Here is a 24640-nt window from a genome sequence, read left to right as displayed (position 1 = left end):
ACACGTTGCCTTGGATCGGACGAGTTGGTCAAAAGCGTTTGTAACCGTTTTTTATAAAATGCATGGTTGGAAAGATGTTTTAAAAGTAGAATACAATGATCCACACTAGTTTGCCTCCAAATTGCATGGTTTTCCTTCTACTGTGCAAACTAACATGGTCGGCCATTTATGGGAGTCAAAATTTTGACCCCCATAAATGGCCGACGTGTTAGTCGACGAGGTAAAAGGAAAACCACGCAATTTCGAGGCATGTTTGTGTGGATCATTGTATTCTACTTTTACAGCATCTTTCTACCTTTATACATTTTATAACAAATGCTTTTCAAAGACCAACTCGACCGATCCAAGGCAACGTGTTCCTTTAATGTTCCTGTTAAAAAGAGGTAATTTGACCAGTCCCAGGTTCAGCTTTATTAAGAGTACATTCTGAAGTCAAGAATCTCATTTCTGCTTTGTGTTTCTTTGTTATGAATTAGTCATTTGTCTAGTCCCAGCAACCTTGTAAAACGAGGGGTAATTGTAGTTAATCGACATCTGTGGCAACGAGCAGTTTATGGACAAAATTATACTGCATTCAGATTAGAAGTTAAAGGGACCGTTTCGTTACTATTAAAGCGGGCCCGTGGTTGTGTATGGAATTATGAACTATATCTCTCCTACTTACTACAATCGCATGTGCACTCTCTATACAATAGGTAGAGAGGGCGTGCGCATGCACTTAGTGGGCGAAAGTGCATAGTTCAACTGGCCTGGGCCCACTTTCATGGCTCTGCTTACCATAAGAAAAGAATCTGCGCAGATGGAAATATGGAATTCTGCCCTTATGCAGTGAATTTCACAGGTCAAGCAGGGAATTTGTGCTCGTTTTCGTGCGCACTCCAAGTAATATAGACATTCTTCGTTTACACAGCTAGCGCAGAAGTTTTACTCTTGCAGAATGGTGATTGTAAGCGCAGATTCGGCGGGTATTAGCAAGCTATGAAATTGGGTCCTTCTTTGATCATGACGAAACAGCCTGCCCTTTAAGAAATGGACACATACCACATAGGACTTCATCAGAGCATTCCCCGTCGCAGTCACAGTCTCCATTGCAGCGTTTCTCCAACGGGATGCACGAATTCTGACATTGGAACTCTCCTGGGTTTGGACATCCTGAAAATCATTCACAAACACAAGTCATAAAAATAGCTACAGTACAATAAGCATCGTTTCTAAGCAGCAAAATGAAATTTGAGAGGCAGGAGTACCCCTTTTTCTGCCAAATCGTGGACAAAGGAACATCCGAATTCACTGCCTACTAGGGGGTAGCGGTTGGCGCTTTTTGCACAATGGCAGTGTGGCTGGCACAACCCAAGGAAAATGAACTCTTTCAGGTTCAACTAAAGGGTCTTCTCGGGTGCCATTTTGATCAGCCGAGTGCTGAGTGCAACCTCACAATATCATCAACGTGAACACGAGTCTAAGGTCATAAACCAAAATGAATACTGACAGGCTAAATTTAGGGTTGAACAAAGAACAACTGACTAGAGCGGGTGAGAACCTGTAACCTCCGAATTAAGTGTCCTAGGGGAATCTGTCGCCAATCTGCCCCAAAAATGATGTCCCCCAAATGAATATTACTCCCATCCGCACCAGCGATCAAAAAGACCTATTCGCCCATGTGGAATAGCATTTCCCATTCAACAGTTAGGATCATCCTTTTTCCCAATGTTTTTTAGCAGTACAGCGCCGCCGCGCCGCTGCTAAAACATAAGAGCAAAAGGTTGTGGTCCGATATGTGCATTGTTGCTGTTACGCGGCGCTATATTATTTTTAGTTGTCAGTAATTTGTGTGATTTTTTATTTTTCATGATGTTACACTTTTAAAATACATCAAATGACAAGGATCTATATGTCAGTTATATACAACAAATATTGAGTGGCTTTAATTCGTCGATTGGGAGAAATATTATCCCATGATAAAATTTGGACTGTTCCATTTCACTCGGCTTCACCTCGTGCAATGGAACAGTCCAAATTTTACCTAATATTCCTCCCATTCCACTCTGAGCCACTCAATATTTGTATAATATGGGCTGGAGGAAGTTGACTCAAAAGAGGGCGCTATTCTCGGAGCTTATTACACAGTTTCTAATATAGAGATAACCTTAAAACTATCATACGTTACTATGTATCTCTCAAAGGTTTATCACATTGTTCTACCAACATAGTTGAAGATACGATACATTAAGTACATTTATATACACCACTTTGTTGATTATAAATACTTATACAAGTCAAACTCATAGAATAGATATGAGGGATATGGTGGACACAATTCTCTGACACTATAGACCTTTGAAACGTGACAGCCCAAAATTTTGCCAACCAATGTGGAAAACTATGGAAAGCCATCAATGCAAAACTAAAACAGATGGCCACAGTTTGTAACAATGTCACACGAATATCCGTACAAAAGGTTGAATTTGTTGGATACAAAGCAACCAATCATGAGAGATATTTTACTTCATTGAAGGTTTGCAATAAACATTGAATTTGGTTAGAACATCTGTTAACACTGAACGTTTTGCTTACATTGGGCTGTCTCTATGTCAACCAGCGCAGTTTGTTTCATCAACAATGGAAAGGTCCATTGGGTAAATTTGTATGTATAGACATAAACCTAAACCAACAGTGCACCCCTTTCCATTATAACTTATATTATCTCTAAAAGAAAGGGCTTCAACAAGCACAGCAAAGACTGAAGAGAAGACACACGTTTGGGAACTGTCAAAGACCAGTCTTCTCACTTGGTGTATCCCATCATAACCATAAAATAACAAGCCTGTGGAAATTTGGGCTCAATCGGTCATCGAAGTTGCGAGCAATTTATGAAATTTAAGAAAAAAACACCCTTGTTGGATGAATTTGTTTGCTTTCAGATAGGAATAAAAGACTTCTAGCTAGAAGTCTTTTATTATTTTATTGAGAAATTACCTCTTACTCAAAAACTACGTTACTTCCGAGGGAGTAATTTTGTTTCCCACAAAGTTTTATACTTTCAACAGCTCTCCAATGCTCGTTACCAAGTCAGTTGTTAAGATAATATTTGTTTTGAGTAACTACCAAACGTGTACCTTCCCTTTTAAGCGAAACATAGGATGCTTTTTCTAAAAGGTTTCACTACAATTTCTCACCACAAAGTTGCACTGTCTCATCTGCCAAAGACTCGCAGTCGTAGGCCAAGTTGCACGTGAGACTTTGATCGATGCATATGCCTTGCTCACATTCAAAATCGTCTTCGTTTTCGCAAGAAGTTGTCTCGTCTTTATAGCGTAGCCTCCCATCTGTTTGCACAGCACAGCCTGTTTGGTCAAAAAATAACAAATTTAACAGCGAGATTTAGTTTGGCGTTTGTATTAAAGCAGCACAATAAACAAAATGGGATATAGTTGTTGCGCTGTTCGCACTCTGGATACTTCACCAGTGAACTTTGTCAAACAGGATTTTCACACTTGTGGGTATTAATAGAAACAATACACACCAACCTCATAAAATTAAAACTAAAAAAAACCATAACAAATGGGAACCAATGAAGCAAATTCAAAGTATTAAAAGAAAAAAATAATTTGTTGCATGAGTGCATGAGTTTTAACATGGTATTAAACTTAAATATAAGCAATTAACATAAACATTTGTTTTCCAAAAACGAACACCTTTTTCTTCAATAGTTTTAAAATTATGTATAATTAAAATACCAACCAATTTATAGTAAACATTTTTAAACTGTCCCAAAAAACAAACACACTTTTTTCACTAGTTTTTAAAAACATTACAAATTGTAAATATGCACAAAACCTCCATCTACATTAGTTTTAGCATAAAAACTTATAAAAAAAATAATTCACAGCAAAACTTGTTATAAACTAAACCGAACACCTAGTTTTAACAATGTACTAAGTAGTTTCAAGTAAAAGTTGTTATACTTTCAAAATCAGCGCAGACTTAATATAAGTTTGACACAATAAGTTCAAGAGCGCAGCTTGCAAGCTGTGATTCTTGTTGAGCTAGCACAACAAAAAAGTGTCACAAATTAGCTGTTTCTGGCACACACAGCGCAACCACCCTCCACCTTTAACACCCAATCGAATCACCAGCATACACTGATCCTGTTAAGACCCCATTTTCACGCTGCAAGGGTTTTAGGGGGGAGCAGTTATTTGATAGCAGTTGGTTAACAGTAACCCCAAGCGGTGTTATAGCTAGCTGCTTATTAGACTGTCAGAAATTATCTGTAATTACACCTCTCCACGTGCCGATGAAGCGTCTTTGAAAACAGCCGTTGGGATTTAGTGCAAAGGGCGCGCGGTGGCGATGTGCAGTTCGGTGGAAGGCTTAGTGGAACATTTGATATAGTTGTGATTTCTTCTTGGGCAGATTAGTAACACTTGAACGTTTGCTGCAAACTTGATGCATTGGTCTTAATTGAGCTAGGCTGTGCTATTATTTCCTTCGATGATTGCCAAGGGCCCTGTAATAACTGGGAATTAGAGCGTTGTTATCAGTGGGCTGTTTAGATATTGGTTATAAGTTTCGATTTTTGATGGATGTGATTTAGGTGTAACACTTTCCAACTATAACAGCGCACTTCATTATTTAAAGCCATGCACTGGTAGTATAGGGCCTAGCCTACACCAAATCAGTGCTTAGACCAATATCATTGTTTAAATGCAAAGTAAACCTTTGGTTTTTGGAACCGCTCGATCATTAAAGGAACACGATGCTTGGATCAGACGAGTTGGTCTATTAAAAACGTTTGAAACTGTTTGTTATGAAATGCATATGGTTAGAAAGATGTTTTAAAAGTAGAATATAATGATCCACACAAGTATCACTCGAAACTGCACGGTTTTCCTTTTAAGTCGCGAACTATCACGGTCGGCCATTTATGGAAGTCAAAATTTTGACTCCTATAAATGGCCGACCGTGTTAGTCGACAGGGTAAAAAGAAAACCACGCAATTTCGAGGCATATTTGTGTAGATCATTGTATTCTACTTTTACAATATCTTTCTAACCACATACATTTTACAACAAACGGTTACAGAACGATTTTCAAAGACCAACTCGACCGATCCAATGCACTGTGTTCCTTTAATACTAGATGTAGATAATACAATGCATCAACCTGTGAAAATTTCATTTTCAAAAGGTGGTAGTTTTTTTTTTAGATATCACAAAAAAATCTGGAGTGGCTTATTTCCACGCAGGAAAACTAATCAGTATCCATAAATACCTCAGACAATTTCGCTATTCCTATTGGTGGAGAGCGCATCACGTGGGTGTGTTGAACCTTTGTTTATGACCAGCAAAAAGTGTTGAAACACGGGCGTGACACGCGAGCTTGCACCTGTTCTTATAAGACAGTTTCTTCATTTCTATTGGTCGAGAGCAACTGCTGAAACAGTTACGACACATCACGCTATACGCGCGACGCGCACAGCTAGCATTCCCTTATAAGGAGCTGTTTACTCGAGGGCGGCAGAGGGCTTTACCATTTCATAGCGGGAGGGGTGTTGTGTTGAAAGAAATCATTGAACAATTATAATTTTTGCATTTATTTTACTTTTTGACCAAAAAGTGTTGATGTTTTGGACCGAAAGGTACTATGAATGGGAGCCAAAGTGTGTTGAATCGGTTTTCAACTAGTGGTTTAAACCCGCCGAGGCCTGGTTCTTGAAAATTTAGCTCAACTTGTCTCGGTAAATTTATCAAGAACCAGGCCTCGTTGGGATTAAACCACTAGTTGAAAACCTCTTCACCACACATTGATTCCCTTAATCAGAATACACCGATCTGAGAAAAGTACCAACTCTATACCAAGTGGTTTTGCTTTCTCTGTCCATTTTATTTTGTTCTTGCTGTGCCAGAATTTTCCAAATGTAATGCCTAAATTTCGTTATTAGTATTTTATTAATTATCATAGCAAGAGAGAGTTTACAAGAAGCATGTTTCGTGTATAGTGATAACTTACTGGTATCTTTTAACTTATCACACATGACTTTGCACATCAGAACGCGATGATGGCATTTCCACACCAACAATATTAAAGTACCAAAACAAGATTTCCCAGATTAGCAACCACTTCAGGGAATTTAGGCCAACATCCATCCATATATTCCTATACTTTCAACCTGTCAGTGAGAATGTCTCTAACTTGGCACAGCCTAAACAACACAGTCATGTGTAACACCATTATGATCTCTACTACCAATCAATACAGTGTCATATATTTCAAGGCTATTTACCAAGCATCTGTGTCTGAAAACAAATAATCCAGCACCCTCTGGCCACCCAAAACCCTCATCCCGTCTACTTACTGTTTTGATATTTGAGCCATCTCATCACTCACGAATAATAAAAAAAATATATATAAAAAAAGGAAAACCCCGACTACGGGGCCCAGGGGAGCACTGATCATATCATCTGCTTTTTGTTCGGCAAACACGCTTAAAAAATCAGCCCGATTGTCTAGAGAGATGAACGGCTGAAGAATGTTTTTCTTAGTGGAAGAAGAAAAAAGACCCCTTCTTTATCTCTGCCGCGGGTAAACCCCTATCTCTGCTAGGAGGCAGACTTCATGGAAAATAAACTGTAGAAAGCACACGAACCGGAGATGGTTTTTGTGGTGAGACTGAGATAGAATGCCCCAAACCAACGGAGCATGCACGAGAGGGTATATAGAAGGAGAAAATGTTTCGACTGAAATAACAACTGTATATCCCAGGCATGGATTCGAATTAGATTAACCTTTTGTGTGTTGTGAAGAGGGTGGGGGAAGTCAGATTGGATAGGTCAGAAGTGCGACAGCAACTTGTGGGAGTTTCGTTATTCAAATTGGCAGTGTATTAGATGCTTGACGCGTTTAAAGGCACTCGACACTATTGGTAATTTACTCAAAATAATTGTTAGCATAAAATCTTACTTGGTAACAAGCAATGGAAAGCTGTTGAACACATTGTGAGAAACTACTCCCTCTGTAGTGAAGTAGTTTTCGAGAAAGAAGTAACTCGACAAATTTGATTTTGAGACCTCAGAATTAGATTTTGAGGTCCAGAAATCAAGCAATTTATCTGAAAGCACACAACTTCGTGTGACAAGGGTGTTTTATCTCGCAACTTCGACGACCAATTGAGTTCAAATTTTCACAGGTTTGTTATTGTGCATATGTTGAGATACGCCAAGTGAGAAGACTGTCTTTGACAATTACCAAAGGTATCCAATGTCTTTAATTTGCTTTATAGAAAGCTGTATGCGTTTATGGTGAAATGAACATTCCGATTTATCAAATATTGTTTGCCTTCGTTGCGGAAGACACATAATGTTTGAAGACAGTTTTTGTTTAAAACTGTTATTCTTCATATAGGACGGTTCCTTTTTCCTTTTTTTTATTGTCAGGAGATTTAAAATAACATGAAAAATATATAGAAATCTGCGCTTGTGAAGGTTTTAAAAAATGAGCAGTTTGGCGGGGACAGATTATTTCAAAAGAATGTACTTTTCAGAAACGTTGATACAGTGCCAAAAAAAGAACAGCACAAATAATATTGCCGATCGCCCGATAAAAAACACAATGACTGATATGAAAACGAATAGTTTGCCTTTAAATTAACATGCAAGGACGGAAGATGAGGGAAATTACAATTTAAATAATCTTTAATTTTGTTGCACATTGATAAGTCAGATGTAACTAAATTGAATATTTGTTTAAAAAAATGTTATTATCTAATAAAAATCAACCAACAAAATAAAAATAATATTAGAACAATGTCAATATATAAATCGTCTCCTTGATCTTAAAGTTTTATTTACGGTCGAAATAAACAGTTTTCTATTAAACGATTTACGTCTTAATATCAAATATCGAAACAGCAAAGAAGACATTGCTTCACACAAACTTACGTGAATGTCGAAGGCCCAACATCAAAACAGCAAACTACTTTGCCTGTCATAATTTTTTTTTTATATAGACCCTACTATTTGTATTATTATGAAAACAACAAATTTCAACAAAGAGAAGTCCTCTACTCTTCCCTACAAAGGAGTTTGGTATTCTCGCAACTTTGTTAATTTGTTTTGCCATTATTACCCAGTTTCACACCCCAGAAGAAACTTGTACCAAACTATTGTTTTTACTGCATCAGCGAATTCCAGGGTTATCTTCAAGTCAGTCCCGGGGGTGCAACCCTGCCAATACACACGGGTCCAATTTCCCTGCTCTCAATAATGTCTACAAACCCATGGACACAAAAACTCATATTTGTGTTTTCTGCTGTAGTAAGGTCGTCCCCTCTCCGGGGATTCTCTAATTACATTCCTTACGGCCAATTAGCAGGATTTTATTTCCCAGTTATTTTTTTTCTTTCCAAAAGGGGGGAGGTCTTTGACTGTTACTTAAAGACATTGCAGTTAGTTTTTGGGAAATAGATAATTTCTCACGCAAAAAAAAAAAATACTCAAGACCGGAAGCCCTTTTAAAGACACTGGACACCATTTGTAATAACTGTCAAAGACCAGTATTTTCACTTGCTCAATATTTTATGCACAAAATAACAAACCTGTGAATATTTGAACTCAGTTGGTCGTCGAAGTTGCGAGATAATAACAGAAGAAAAAACACCCTTGCCAAACGAAGTTGTGAGTTTTCAGGTGCTTGATTTCGACACCTAATTCTGAGGTCTAGAAATCAAATTAAAAAACAGTGGAAAATTACTTCTTTTTTGAAAACTATACGTTATTTCAGAGGGAGCCGTTTCTCACAATGTGTTATACTATCAACAGCTCTCAATTACCCCTTACCAAGTAAGTTTTTATGCTGACACTTATTTTGAGTAATCACCAATAGTCTCCATGCCTTTAAAGGCAGTGGACACTATTGGTAATTACTCAAAATAATCATCAGCTTAAACCTCACTTGGTAACGAGTAAATGGGGAGAGGTTGGTAGTATAAAACTTTGTGAGAAACGGCTCCCTCTGAAGTGATGTAGTTTTTTCAAGAAAATAAGTAATTTTCCACAAATTTGATTTCGAGACCTTAAGTTTAGAATTTGAGGTCTCGAAATCAAGCATCTGAAAGCACACAACTTCGTGTGACAAGGGTGTGTTTTTTCTTTCATAGTTTTCTCGCAACTCCGACGACCAATCGAGTTCAAATTTCCACAGGTTTGTTACTTTATGCCTGGTCTTTGACAATTACCAATAGTGTCCAGTGTCTTTAACTTTGAGATTATATGAATGTCACAGTTCGTTATGAACACTGTCGTGCCTTTCCTTTATGGCGCATAACGAAGCAGGACAAGGCAACCAAGGAATACCTTGGGGAGATTCAAAATGTCAACATTGAAACTGGACTTCAGAATCACGAAACTTTATAGCTCGGGTGCCCCGGGCAAAGTATGACAAAACGTTAATCACTTTGCGTCACTTGAGATGTTTTTTTCGAAGAAAACAAGGATTGTAGGCTGATTGAGTGTATTGGTGTTGATTAATGGTCAGTTTTCTTCTTTTGTTTAGTCCGAACAAGTAGCATTTTCCTTACTGTCTTGCGGTTAAAAGGAGCAAGGGAATTTTGATTTGGTGCAATTTTATAAAAGATGGGGTCCTCATGTGATGGTGGGTGAAAATTACAAAATATAAACTGGCGTAAAATTTCGTTTTTGGAAAAGTGTTGGCTCTGAAACGAGCCGGTGTGGTCTGGACGTTTCGAACAGTATGTCTGCTGTTCTTCGTATAATTATTGTTCAGACATTTCCATGAACGGGTGCCATGAAGTATAATGGAAATGTGAAATTGTTAAATTGAAGGAGAAATTTGAATTGAACTTATTGCAATGCCACTTTCGGCTTAGATGATTCCTCCTTTATAAAATTATACGTAATCTACCGGTGATAAATGATTAATTCTTCCAGTTTGTTTGACCTTGAGGACGTCGGGACAGGTTCTTTGTGTGTTTGACTGCTTACGGGGTCTTGGGGCAGATGCTTTGTGCCGTACGCGGGGGTAAAAATGCACCCACGTACGGCACCAGAAGATGGCACTCAGCGCTCGAAAACATCTCCGGGCTTCTGCCCAGAGACTGGCGATAAGAAAGCACTCTCTACACTCTAAATAAACAACTTGGACATATTTTGTCACAGGTGAAAGCCGTCTGTAGACAGTTCGATGAGATCGTGGCTCTACAGACGGACACAACTTTTCAAAGTGATTTCAAGGGAAAATATAGGTTTGGTTATCACTCCCCCAAAACGGCCTTCAAAACTTGCTGGAAAGGAAAGGTGCTGTAAGTAATCACTAATAAAATTAATGGCAAAAATATCTTTTGGTTCAAGAAGCCTATCACATCCGTGCCTCCACTACACTGGACTCATTTAAAAACGCTCTCAAAACACACTTATTTAAATCTATCTAAGCTGTTAAATTTGTGCTATATTATTCATCCCATTTTCAACTGTCATTTTTGGGTTATGATTTTTGGGGATGAACAAAGAATTGACTAGAGTGGGATTCGAACCAACGACCTCCGGATTAACGTGCCGGAGGTCGTTGGTTCGAATCCCACTCTAGTCAATTCTTTGTTCAACCCCAACAATAATTTACAAATTTACCCAGTCAGTTTCCCTTGTGGTTTATATTGATATTTTTTGGTTATCATACACTTCTTGTTCAGCGCTTAGAAACCTGGTATTAAGCGCTATAAATGCATGCTATTATTATTATTTTTTTATTTCGATAATAGAGCATTTTGAAAAACATTTCACCTCGACGTAATGTGTTATGTAAAAAGATATCAGTTGTTTATGCCCAAAACAATTGAATCTGATCATCTGATAGAAACATTTATGAGATTGTGAATTCCAATTCCGGGTTATTCTAACTGCCCTGGGGCGGATTTAACAAAGAGTTAAGACTCATCTTATTCTCGAGTTGGAAAGAGTTACTCGTCCTAACTTAGGACTAGCCATATACCGTCAGCGACGCCACAAAGTAGCACTCTACGTGCTTAAGGATTTTTTTTACACATTTTTATTTTTTTTACATTTCTGTTGATAATGCACGAAGACCTACAATTCCATAATGTTTCGAAGCTCAGACAGCTTTACTTTTTTAATTAAGCTAATTAGTGTTTTCAATTTTGGCACAAACGTGGCATTTTTTGTTTTCACGAAGTAAAATCACACCGTTTACCGTTGTATGCATGGCACGCACTCGAGTCAAAGTGTGGTAAAAACGTTTTCACGAAGTAGCACGCAAGTTGTGTGAGCGCGCGCGCGCTGACCTAGTTTAAAAAGTCAATACAAAATGCTGTGTTGTAGCATAGGCGAGTGCCACTTCGTGAAAACGCAAAGACATATTTTGCACTTTTTGGGTTTCACGAAGTAGCACGCATCTTCTCTTGTGTCTAGTTTCATAATTAATTATGCAAATGAGTCAAAATAAGATTAATTGATAAGTTCAAGTCATCAAGTATCTACATTGAAACATTTAAATGGAAATACTTTGAAGTTTTGAAGGGAGGCGGGTTTCTAAAAAGTGTTCAACTTCAGAGGCCGTTTTCTTTGATTGTTGTTTTTTGCTGGTATAGCAGTGAGTGCTACTTCGTGGCGTCGCTGACGGACGTTTCTTATATCTCCTATGTGGAATCGACCCGTATTATTGTTGTAAATAACCCTAACGTTTCTGCCAGAGACAGCTGGATCACAAAAATAGAATGATTAATGTGAGGCATATATTAAACGTGTCCATCACTCTCACCTGTCTATAATGTCTGCCTACCGAATTGATTTCGCTCTATTGTAAAGCGGGGTTAACAGCATTACAGTATGTTAGTTCAAGTTCTAATCGCCAAGAAAACATAATCACACTTGAGGAAATCAATCTTTTTGAGCGTGGCCTCAGATTGTTCAATAAAACCAGATCCCAGTTGCTACCCATTTAAAACCAGAAAAAAACAATGTTCCCAGTTTTTGTCATCTCTTTGGAATAATTTGGCAACATTGCAAAGAGGGGAAAAAAGCGTGTCCTCAAAGTTTCTTTAGTCGTATGTCCAAGCAGAAATTGACGACATATTCATAAAATATTTATGGAAGGTGTATGATTTGTTATATCTTAGCTTTCGGAATCACGAAGCATTTTGGAAACATTTCACATTCAAGTAATGTGGTTATAAACAAAATATATATAACTTTTGATGGCCCGAAATTTAAACATGAGAAGCGTTCTGTATAACGATTCTCGGACTGTGTTTTCCTAATTAGGGATTACTCTTCCTGTGTGGAAGTATTCGCTCCAGTATTCGGCGATATCTCATAAACGCGACCATCCTTTTAAAGGCAGTGGACACTATTGGTAATTACTCAACATAATTTTTGGCATAAAACCTTACTTGGTAACCAGTAGAGGGGAGAGGTTGGTAGTATAAAACATTGTGAGAAACGGCTCCCTCTGAAATAACGTAATTTTCGAGAAAGAAGTAACTTTCCACGATTTTGACTTCGAGACCTCATATTTAAAATAATCATGCATCCAAAAGCACACAACTAGTGTGACAAGGGTGTTTTTTCTTTCATTATTATCTCGCAACTTCGACGACCGCAGAGCTCAAATTTTCACATGTTTGTTATTTTATGTAAATGTTGAGATACACCAAGTGTGAAGACTGGTCTTTAACAATTACAAAAGATGTCCAGGGGTCGATTTCACAAAGAGTTAGGACTCGTCTTATCTCGAGTTAGGACGAGTATAACTCGTCCTAACTTAGGATTAACCTTAAGGTCTGCATGCTACAGTGCAGGGTTGAGACTAGTTCTAAGTCATACTATTAGTCTCAAGTTAGGAAGAGTTTTGTGAAATCGACGGCTGGGTTTTTAAATAAAATTAACACACGTTAGTTTTCTTTAGGATTAATACAATCGAACGGTTCCAAAAACCAAAGGTATTGCCTTCAACGCCATATAGACCTATGAAAATTAACTCAGGCATATTTAATATGCATGTTATTTTACACGATGCTTCAACTTTTTTTTGTCTATACTCCCCCTGCGACGTTGATGCCCTGCGGGGAATTTGCTCGTTTGGGATTGCAGATTTATTAACTGTGAACACATCTGACACCCGTAATTTGTAACACCCGTTAAACGAACCGGTTGCATTTCAAATCGGATTTGTGACGGGGGCATCCTTACGACGCGCGTTGACCAAGGCAGGCAGTGTTGCGTGCAGAGGGTTCTCACTGTAAATATAACTAGCCAAATATGTATTGGGAAATTGGAAAGTTTCTCGACTTAAAGGCACAGGGGTGGATTTCACACACAGTTAAGACTAGTCTTGTCTCGAGTTGCCCTTAAGTTGTTAATATCTCCTGGGATAGTCCTATTCCTAGGACTAGTCCAACGGTCTTTGTAAAATCGACCCCGACACTGTTGGTTATAACTGAACATAATCGTAAGCATCCTAACTTATTTGGTAACGAACAATGGAGAGGTGTTGATAGTATAAAACATTGTGAGAAACGGCTCCCTCTGAAGTCACATAGTTTTTGAGAAATAGGTAAATTCTCACTCAAATAAATAACAGACTTCTGAAGGCCTGAAACCTTTTATTTATAGGCAATAATTTGTAAAACAAATGTATTTTCTGTCATGTATTTTCTGTCATTATAGTCCAACTTTGATGACCGATTGAGTCCAAAATTTTCACGGATTTGTCATTTTATGCATACGTTGCATCCACGAAGTGAACATACTGGTCTTTGACAACTGCCATAAGTATACACTGCCTTTAAGTAACTCTATGAAGTTGGTCACAAGTCGTTTTATGGTTAAGATTTGCAAACAGTATGCGCAGCTGTTATGGATGGTTCAATTTAGATGTGGGAAAACAATTTAATAGAACATAGAAATGGGGCAATGTGTCAGGAGTTTCCATCCGGTGACACCTGAATTAAGATGTTGTATCTTTAAAATAATCATATTATTTCGCATCTAGTTATTTTGTTGTTGAGTTCTACTTCTTGAAAATGAGTTAATTTATTGAAACTATTGAAAGTGTCTGAACTATTTTCTCGCAAAATTATTTATTTGCTTAAGTTGCCAAGATGTGCATAAATTTAAAAAACCCAATAACACATCAATAAGCAACAAACCTTGTTACTTTTATAATTTTCATAAATGTTTCTCTTTGTTTTTATTCGTTAGGCCTATTATTTTGTATTAAGGCTTATTATTCTACATTTTTGCTAAACAGTCAGTGTTTTTTTATTGTTAAATATATATTATTTCGCGTCTTCAACGTTTCTTATGTTTGGTTTATTTAGTGAGTGATATTTAAGTGTACTTGAATAAATTGTTCAAATCGCTTGTTTACGACGCCAGCTGTATTATACTGCACAGTCTACTATGTAAGGTATTTACAACTGTAAGTAAAGTTACCCATGTTTATGATGTGCGTTTTTTATAACCAGCGTGGCCGAGTTATTTTTTTGCAATTTGATATTTTATGGCGGCCATTCTATAAGATGACAACGCTTTAAAGACCGTTACATCGGAATGATGCGGAAAGACCCGCAGGGGAGCGAGCGGTGAGCATCTTGATCGGACGGTGCTCTGGAAACGAGGATGAATTCAATTTGATATACTTGGATGTAAAAGCCCAGTGCATGGTAATTGTAAAACGCAAATTGGTTTTAATTGTTAATGATCACGCAATGGCAATTAAGGCATAATTGATGCAAACTAATTACAGTTCGTGGTTATAACTGGTATGGGTGTGTAAAGTGCAAAGATTATGACGACACAAAACTGTAGAAGTCTATAAAAAAAAATATTATCTAGAGCATAGGTGAAATGGCATTATAGTATGCAATTTCGAATCAACAATTTAACCATATGCCTATACCTTTATAATAACAAAAAAATACAAACAATTTTTAAAGGGAAGGTACACGTTGGGTAATTACTCAAAACATATATTAACTTGAAAACTGACTTGGTAACGAGCATTTGAGAGCTGTTGATAATATAAAACATTGTGGGAAACGACTCTCGCCGCAGTAAGGTAGTTTTTGAGAAAGTGGTAATTTCTCACTATTAAAAGACTTCTAGCTAAAAGTATCTTATTCCTATCTGAAAGCACACAAATTCGTCCAACAAGGGTGTTTTTTTCTTTCATCATTTTCTCGCAACTTCGATGACCAATTGAGCCCAAATTTTCACAGGCTTGTTTTTTTATGGTTATGATGGGATACACCAAGTGGGAACACTGGTCTTTGAACAAACATGTGCAGTCCCTTTAAGACCAACAGTTCGATATTAAAAAGTACAGCTTTTAGTCTGGATCCTACAGGATCTCAAGGATCTCTATCACATGACTGTTTACAAAAGAGCCACAAAACCTGGAACTCCTGCCGGCACTATTTGTACACAGCCCAATGGAAGAAAACGGAAAATCCGGTTCAGATTTACCCGGAACGCATGGTTAAAATAATAAGAGTTTGACTCGGACTCCGTGTCATGTTGACTTTTTCTTTATTTTGATGCAGATTCCGGGTCAACTGATCCAGAAATGGATCAGGCTGGGTCAGGTTCCATGGGAAAGTGTGGAGACAGGGGTTTTGCCCCAGTGTTCCTGGCTGTGACTGCTGTATGCGCCGTAGCACCCTGTAAACCCTTATAAGGTGCTACATAATTGGGTCTCAGAATTCATCACTGCAATAACCTATCATTCTGAAAGATTGTGTATACTCAGCGCCTTGAGTACCTTGTTTGGTAGATACGTGCGCTATATAAGACTTCATTTCATTTCATTTCATTTCATTTTATTTGCCAGCAACCATGAAAAAACACAAACACGCATTAACAAATTGCACATCAAAGATTTACAAGAAAAATCAATATTACAATGGTTATAAAAAGAGAACACCAAAAAATATGCAAAAACACTAGCAAATTACTGAGAAACCTGGCCTGGCCGCGGGCAGATATAAGGATTGTGTAGGAAACACCTCCAGTGGGGGTGGAACACAAAAAGACAAGATCCCTGGCAGAGAAAGCCAATAGCGACAAAAAGTCACTTTCAAAGTGGCTGACCTTTTGGTTCGAGACAAAAACGATATTATTATTATAAAAACTATGCTACAATAGGTGTTGATTTTTTTTGCAAATGGTACTTACAGAGTAGAGTCAAGGTGATCAGCAGAGGTGTAGGTCTCATGGTGACACTCTTAGCATTGGTACAACTCCGGTGTGTCTCAAATTGATGAATGACTCAACAACCAAATGAACCTGCATGTGGGGTTACACAAATATAGGAACAAAAACATTACGATAAAAAATAACAATGTATAATATTCGGTTTGCGGTGACCAATTTGTATAAATTATTTGTGTTTTTGCTGTATGTAGATATGTTCCTCTAGAACTTTGTCTTGCTATTATTTTACTGCCGGTGAGGTAGGTTTCAGAATTTGGGAGACAACTAAGTTCTGAAAGGAGCTGTCCTGCTATTTTAAGTACTACCTGGGCGGAAGGTATTGGAAATCGGCAAGGACTATCGAGGGGATTTCTCGTTTAATAAACAAACGAGTTACAGCAAATTGTGTTTTACGGTCAACCTTTTGCGTAGCCTTTTCGTGCCGCCACTCTTGTTTCTCTTCAATAAAAAAAAATCAGTGTGACCAAACTGAGGATGGAAGGAAAAACGGTCTGGCAAAGCCCAAATATTCACAGGTGTGTTGTTGTTAGCACGTTGTGATACTCCAAGTGAGGATACTGGTCTTTGGCAATTGAAAAACTTGCCTTTGAATTCAAACTGTATTTCAATAGTGCGGTCAGTGACAACTCTATAATGGCTAGATTTAACAATATGAACAAAAGTTAAGTTATTAACTTTGTCAAAGTTAATTCTAACACACTGTAATAACGTAACTCCGTTTAAAATTTAACTTTCAAAGAGTTGTGACTCATCACCGCAATCGTTTAGCCTTTAGAGTGTAAAATTAAACCAGTTTCTGTCTAACAAGCTGATACCTTTCAATTAGGTGATTCCATTCATTTACCTGTCAATAATGGGCTCATGTTTTCTACCAAACATTTCGTAGCAAGACATGTGGTGCAGTGTAAATTACGTGTAGATGGATTTGCTCCTAAGTAAACGCAAGTGCTGCTCATTTGTAATACACCGCAGACAGACAGTATTCCACTGGGACCAAATTCTCCGCCTATGATTGTGTGCTTTTTATACATGAGCAGAATCGCTTTTAAATCGAACTGTTTGCAGAAAACTCGCCGAGGATTTACGGAGGATTGAGGGGAGAGCGTTGCTAAGTGGTTGCGGGTCAAAAACCACCTCGCCGTGGTGACACTTTTGTTGGGTATCATCCGTTCAATAGTATACCCCGGAGGCGACGTTGTGCTCAGGGGGGCAAACGGCGCCGGTTCACGTGGGAAGATGAACCATTATACAAAAAAAAGCAATCTCTGATGGACCAAGCTAACCGATCACCTTCGAGGGGGGGATGACACCACTTGTTTAGGCGAGACATCCCGGGAACTACTGCGCTGACGGGCTAGCCAGCTAACTTTGCATCGGCTGTTTCTTCCTTCCCCCCCCCCCCCCCGCCCGCCCCACGCGAATGTCTCTCAAGAAAAATCGGCTGTGTTTACATAACGGCTAAACACTTCACTCGTATTGTTCGTTTACCAATCTAGGGGTGGGGTAGGGAAGGCAATGATATATTCCGACGACGCACGACACGCAATTAGTTTAAGCAAACACTTGAACAGTATGTCACACAACCGGTTTGAACCATTAAAAGAAATTGCATAGTCCGAACTATGATTCCTTGAAACACACATTAAAAAAAAGAGGGGAAAAAAGGGAGAAATGGTTCGGGAGATCACTCCGAAGCAATCTTGATTATTGACATATTGCCATCCACAAGGCCACAGTCTGCCAATAATATCAATTAGTCATTCCAATTGAGAAGCGTCTGGTGCCAGACTTGTTAAAAAGTAACCAGTGGTACTTTTAACGAGTAGGTGATATTAAAAACAAGACAGTTACAAACCATTAGTTGGATAAATACAAGCTTGCAATGTATCCTTGCAGGGACTGAAATAATAAGTACCCACTTTCTTCAACACTTAACTTATTAGAAACGCAGAAGTCCAAAGTTTGAACCCTTTTAACAGGGTGTTTCCAAATAACATGAAAACCATGCCACAATCAGTGGTTCAAAATTTCAAGTATGCTTATTGCCGACATTTTTCATCGCCAGATGTTTTATTTATTGTAGAGCTAGAGGAAATTATAATGATTCGTCAGTTTAACTGTTAGCGAGACGATGAATAATGCTTATGAGGAAACATACACAAAATACCAGTGGGAACATTATGAACAATCTCAACGAAAACAATGGTTGTTACTTTTTGAAGAATCACTTCATTGGCCGATTCGATTTATACTAATCAGCGGTGATCGATTTCCAGTAATCAGTACAGTAATCGACTTATATTGATCAGTGGTAATTGATTTATAGTAATCAGCTGTAGTCTATTTCCAATAGCCGATTGTCAATTGACTTCACCTGTTGACATGCTAGGCTTGTCATGTACGCAGCTCGGAAGGTGTGCATATTTGACCTACGTGCATGGAATAGACACGTGAACTGAATCAAGCCTGCAGAAAAATAAAGGTGCAGTTGTGCGTACGGTGTACTATAATTATATGGCATGATTGCGCAATGGCAAATTAAAAGTTGCTCTTACGCAAGTTACTCTTTAAAGCCAGTGGACACTATTGGTAATTGTCGAAGACCAGTCTTCTCACTTGCTGTATCTCAACATATGCATAAAATAAAAAACCTGTGGAAATTTGAGCTCGATTGGTCGTCGGAGTTGCGAGATAACTATGAAAGAAGAAAAACACCCTTGTCACACGAAGTTGTGTGCTTTCAGATGCTTGATTTCGGGACCTCAAATTCTAAACTTGAGGTACCGAAATCAAATTCGTGGAAAATGACTTCTTTCTCGAAAACTACTCCACTTCAGAGGGAGCCGTTTTTCTCACAAGGCTTTTTACTACCAACCTCTCCCCATTACTCGTTAACAAATAAGGTTTTATGCTAATAATTATTTTAAGTAATTACCAATAGTATCCACTGCCTTTAAAGGACAGGTATACGTTTTGTAATCATTGTTTAACTTAATGGCAATACAAACTTTTGGTTAGAAGCTTACAGCAGCTTCCGATAGCATAAAGTATTTTGAGAATCATTTCACCTCCGTAAATTATGTGTTTACGGAAACTTCCCTATCATTTTGTTATCCCTCAAAATTTGAATCTGAGAAAAGTTATTTCGAGAAACATTTCACTTCGAGTAATTTGGATAGGCCTATAATGTAAAAAGATAGGGCCTTTAAAGGCAGTGGACACTATTTGTAATTTCTCAAAATAATTATTAGCATAAAACCTTTCTTGGTGAAGCGTAATGGCGAGAGGTTGATGGTATAAAACAATGTGAGAAACGGCTCCGTCTGAAGTGCCATAGTTTTCGAGAAATAAGTAATTTTCCACGAATTTGATTTCGAGACCTCAAGTTTAGAACCTGAGGTCTCGAAATCAACCATCTAAACGCACACAACTTCGTGTGACAAGGGTGTTTTTTCTTTCATTTAGTATCTCGCAAGTTTGATAACCGATTGAGCTCAAATTTTCACAGGTTTGTTATTTTATGCATATGTTGAGATACACCAACAGTGAAGGCTAGTCTTTGACAACTACCAATAGTGTCCACTGCCTTTAAGTTTGTATGCCCTAAAACTTGAATATGAGAAGCGTTACTGCATTAATGTTTCTCAGATTGTGTCTTCCTATATTAAGGATGTTTCATCCTGCACGGGACATTGCTCCGGACTGTCAGCGATAACTCAAAATATAACGCCCGTTTGAAATTAAATTTTCACATGTTAGTTTTACGTCAACTGGGGTGGATTTCACAAAGAAATAAGACCTGCCGTCGATTTCACAAAACTCTTCCTAACTTAAGACTAATCTTAGGACTTAGGACGAGTCCCAACCCTGCACTGTAGCGTGCGGACCTTAAGATTAATCCTAAGTTAAGACGAGTTACTCTTCCTAACTCGAGATAAGACGAGTCCTAACTCTTTGTGAAATCGACCCCAGTCTTATCTCGAGTTAGGACGAGTTACTCTTCCTAACTTAGGACTAGCCTTAAGTTTTTAGTATCTCCAAAACTCTTTGTGAAATCGACCCCTGTTTATATAGATTTAAAACAATCGAGCGGTTAAAAAAACACGAAGGTATAAGTTGCCTTTAAGTTTTATCCCGTTGTCAAAAATGTGGAACAAAATAAATGCCGTTGAGATATTCGTTGGATGAAATATACGTAAAACTCTACAGCGTATTTGTTGCTTACCTTAGGTACAAATCAAACCAGGAACGAACACACAATGGTTCCATCAGAGCAACACTCTAACCCCTCCAGCCATATCTACGATTTGTTAAGCTGTCAACGACTACAACATTATACCACGCGTTTGTATTTTAATGAATTGAAGATGTCATTGGATTCTGGCTGGAACTTTAAAGCAACAAAAAGAACGATCTCTTCCCCTGATTGCTACTATCTATTTCTCTATGGGACTGAGCGAGACTGTTGCATGCTTTGCCTGCGGCACATGCGGTGGCGGAGAAATCTCTATTCACCCTCGTAGGGCTTGAATACTAACTTCTCGCCAAAATAAGCGCTAATCCATTTACGAACCAGTCTCTTTGTTGGTCTGTTCTTTTTTTCTGATAGCCCGTTTTTCTTCTTTAAAGGTCGCCTTCAGATAAATTTGTGAAGGTTTTTAGTAGTGGTAAACATTAACACAAACATCCTGGCAGAATCTACCACCGCCCCCTTAGTAATAAGTGGAGCCAATTTGAATGCCCTTTTGACACTATATATTGAGTTTGAATAATGTAGGGCAGAAGCATCAAATCAATTTAAACAGTGGGCCAATAGGAAACCATTGCAGTGTTCAATTACACTGCAAAAACCGGGGTGTTAAAATTGACACCATGAGTGTTGTCAAAATAATGGATACCAAGAGAGATAATATACAAAAGTAATTGCATTGGCAGAAATGTGTGCTTTTTTAATACCCTAAGGTGTAAATTTTGATTCTATTTTGGCAGGCCTATGTGATAAGATGGTGTCAATTTTACTGTATACCCTAGCTTTTGCAGTTCCGTTGGTGACATTACACCGTTAAGGTGCTTTCACATGCAAGTTAAACACTGGAGTTTTAGAGCACTTTATGTAACCCAAAATAAGTGAAATAGCAATATGTGAACGTTTGTCACCTTTTCTTTTCAGACATCGTGATTTTGGACTCGCGTTATCAAAACTTGTATTTAGAAAAACTGATTCGAGAGAAGTGTTCAGCAACTATATAATAAACCAGTAGGTGCAAGTGTTTACACAATTATATTGTTTAATGTTACCAATGTTGTGCTAAGCACCCTTTACCAAAAACCTGCTTTCCTTAGACATGTTCAAATAAGTAGTCAACCAAAATTAACTACAGTTTTATGCATTTCCACCCTAAAATGTAGTGTCCACATTTGGAATTGCGGTCTGTGTAAACATATTGAGCATAAAGTCTTCCCATCCCAGTGAATTCTTTTGACACAGTTTCCTTATATATAAAGAAGCTCCTTCAATAGAAGTGAGTATTTATCACAATGGCCAGGCCGTTCCCATGCCGACCTAAGATTCTTCCTTTTACGAATCGCTTTGACATTTTTTTTTAACATCAAAGGAGTTTTTTCCGCGATTTTTTTCTCTATGTAGAAACGGATCCCAAAAGAACCTTACAGAGAATGCCAACTCTGACATTCTATTGAAATCCGAAATTGAGTTGGCAATATCTTGATTAAATTAATGCACTACAATACAAAGAAGTTTTTATACTGTATGTAGATATTCGGGCATTGAATGACGGGTAGTGCCTATCTGTACATTAATACATGTGTGTACATTAGTTATTTTAAATATTGTATCCTACTTTAGATTAAATATTGTATCCACATCGTATTTTATATATCAAGAAAGAAGCCACAATAAGAGGAAGTGATTGGTCAGTTTTAAATAGTTCGGGTTTAAAGAAGAAAAAAAACCACCAACAATTACCGGAGCGGGACACACGTATAGAGTGTTTAGACAATTTCTAATATTAGAAGCCAATCATAATTACGTGTTAGTGGGGTTCGGTGAACTGAACACAACTTACACTGCGGCCAAAATTTGATATTTCTTCCTCGATGATATTATGGAGGTACCAAAAGCTAATATGTATTGCATAGTCGTTCATTGTCTATTTCGGAAACAATAGCCTTCAAACTTTTGGGTGTCTCGTGTCATTGTGTATAAGCAGAGTTCTTAGTGGTTTTTTGCGCCAAGAGTGTCATCATTGACAGACATGGCGCACTACAAATGTTCAATATAATTATTTTTACGTAAAGAGTGAGTGGTTCCGTTGATACACGGCAGATTATAAAAACAAAAGAATGAGCAGGTAAAAAGAGACCTCTTAAAGACATTGAACGCTATTGGTAATTGTCAAAGACCAGTCTTATCACTGGGTGTATATCTCAACATATGCATAAAAGAACAAGCCTGTGAAACTTTGAGCTCAACTGGTCGTCTCAGTTGCGAGGTATAGTGAAAGAAAAAACACCCTTGCCACACGAATGTGTGTGCTTTCAGATGCTTGATTTTGAAACCTCAAATTCTTAACGTGAGGTTTAAAAATCAAATTCGTGGAAAATTACTTCTTTCTCGAAAATTACGTTACTTCAGAGGGAGCCCTTTCTCACAACATTTGATACTATCAACAGCTCTTCATTACTCTACATTAAGTAAGATTTTATGCTAAAAATGATTTCGAGTAACTACCAATGTGTCCACTGCTTTTAAAATTATACTGAAAAACAGACGCACCGCGTACACCGCGTAACAGACAAGACACTAGACCCAGCAAAAAATCTGTGCCGAGAAGTCAGCTTGAATGACAGACGGACAGATAGAACCCTCAGCCCCCTACACTATCACCCGTAGGCGACGAGAGCTGTTACACTGACAATTACCATTCCCACGCGGAGACATACACGCCACGATTGCTACTGATACTGTATATATGCAAAAAAACATCACATGCTGAGCTTCTCGTTAAAGATGCTACGTCTACGTCAGATTAAAAACTAGGTTTTTTTGAGTGAATGGTATTTAAAAGAGTATCACCCACTCAAACGACAAAAAGTTTAACTTGTACCTTTAATGGTCAGGAACCATGACTAAAATTTAAACGTTTTCTTATAAAACACCTAAGAATTCGTCACGTGATATATTGTCGGGATCCCGACAAAAACTAATTTTGAGCACTTTATTTCACTACTACTAATAATTGGCGGACTTTTGGCTCAAAAGAAAGCTTGTACCTTCTCGACCACCATCATAATAACCTATTGAATTTTAAATAAAAATGTTTGGGTCAAATCGGCCAAATATCTGACATAGCATCTTTAAAGGCACAGTGTTGGTTTCATAAAGGGTTAAGACTAGTCTTATCTCGAGTTAGGACCAGTTACAAGTCCTAACTTAAGTTTGTCATATCATAAAACTGTACATAAAAAACATCGCATACAGAGCTTCTCGTTAAAGGGCACGCAGCCGATTTCATGAAACGCATATACTATACGAATGATCCGAGCTCAAGTTAGGACGAGATCGAGTCCTAACTTAAGGTTTACAATTTACAGTGTAAGGCATGGGACTCGTCCTAAGTCCTATGAATCCTAAGTTAAGAATAGTTGGGTGAAATCGAGGGCTGCACACCTTTGAAAATTATTGTCAATGACCAGTAATCTCACTTGGTGTATCACGACGTTATGCTTAAAATAACAAATCTGTGAAAATATGGACTCAAGTGGTCATTGAAGTTGCAAGAGAATAAAGAAAAATAAACTCTTGTTGCACAAATTTGTGGACAGATGCCTAATAACATGGCCTCAGGCCTGTAGTGTGTTGTTATTTGAGTGAAACATTCTCAAAAACTACGCTACTTCAGAGGGAGACGTTTCTCATAAGGTTTTCAGCTCTCCATTGCTCGTAACCATGTAATTGTTTATGCTGACAATTATTTAAAGTAACAAGCCAATAGTGTCCCGTGCCATTACAGGGTGTCTAGTGCATTTAAAGGATCTCGTTTGGAACACTTGGGATGTTTCGGTATGTAGAGATATATAAAATAAAAAAACATATGCAAATTTAACTTGAAAAGGTGAAAAACCGGAGTGAATTATACCAAAGCAGGAAGAATACTCCGTGATTATGGTATTACACAATCTGAGAAACGTGTCTGACAGTAACGCTTCTCAGATTCAAATTGTTGGGGATAGAAACATTTTGGTCATTACTAAACTACCTCAAAGTAATGCTTTATACTATCGAAAGCTACTTTACTTCTACCAAAGTATGTTTGCATTGCCATTGACTTTAAGAGTGATTACTGAACGTAAACCTTTCCTTTAAATGTAAGTGC

The 24640-nt window shown here is 37.9% G+C and overlaps 1 protein-coding gene across 1 annotated transcript in view; it reads right to left on the bottom strand.

Moving 5' to 3' along the window:
• LOC139949619 (uncharacterized) overlaps positions 1–24640 on the bottom strand; it is an 81040-nt gene that overhangs the window by 37956 nt on the left and 18444 nt on the right. Inside the window, exons 2-4 of the mRNA XM_071948058.1 lie at positions 16206–16316; positions 3177–3344; positions 1042–1152 (exon numbers count right to left, since the gene is read on the bottom strand). Coding sequence (XP_071804159.1) covers positions 1042–1152; positions 3177–3344; positions 16206–16245 — 319 coding nt within the window. The 5' untranslated portion in view covers positions 16246–16316. The remainder of the gene's footprint in view (positions 1–1041; positions 1153–3176; positions 3345–16205; positions 16317–24640) is intronic.

This window comes from Asterias amurensis, chromosome 17, assembly GCF_032118995.1.
Source record: "Asterias amurensis chromosome 17, ASM3211899v1".
NCBI classification, from domain to species: domain Eukaryota; kingdom Metazoa; phylum Echinodermata; class Asteroidea; order Forcipulatida; family Asteriidae; genus Asterias; species Asterias amurensis.
Note: the sequence above shows the minus strand (reverse complement) of the source record. Positions and strands in the feature narration are given on the sequence as shown.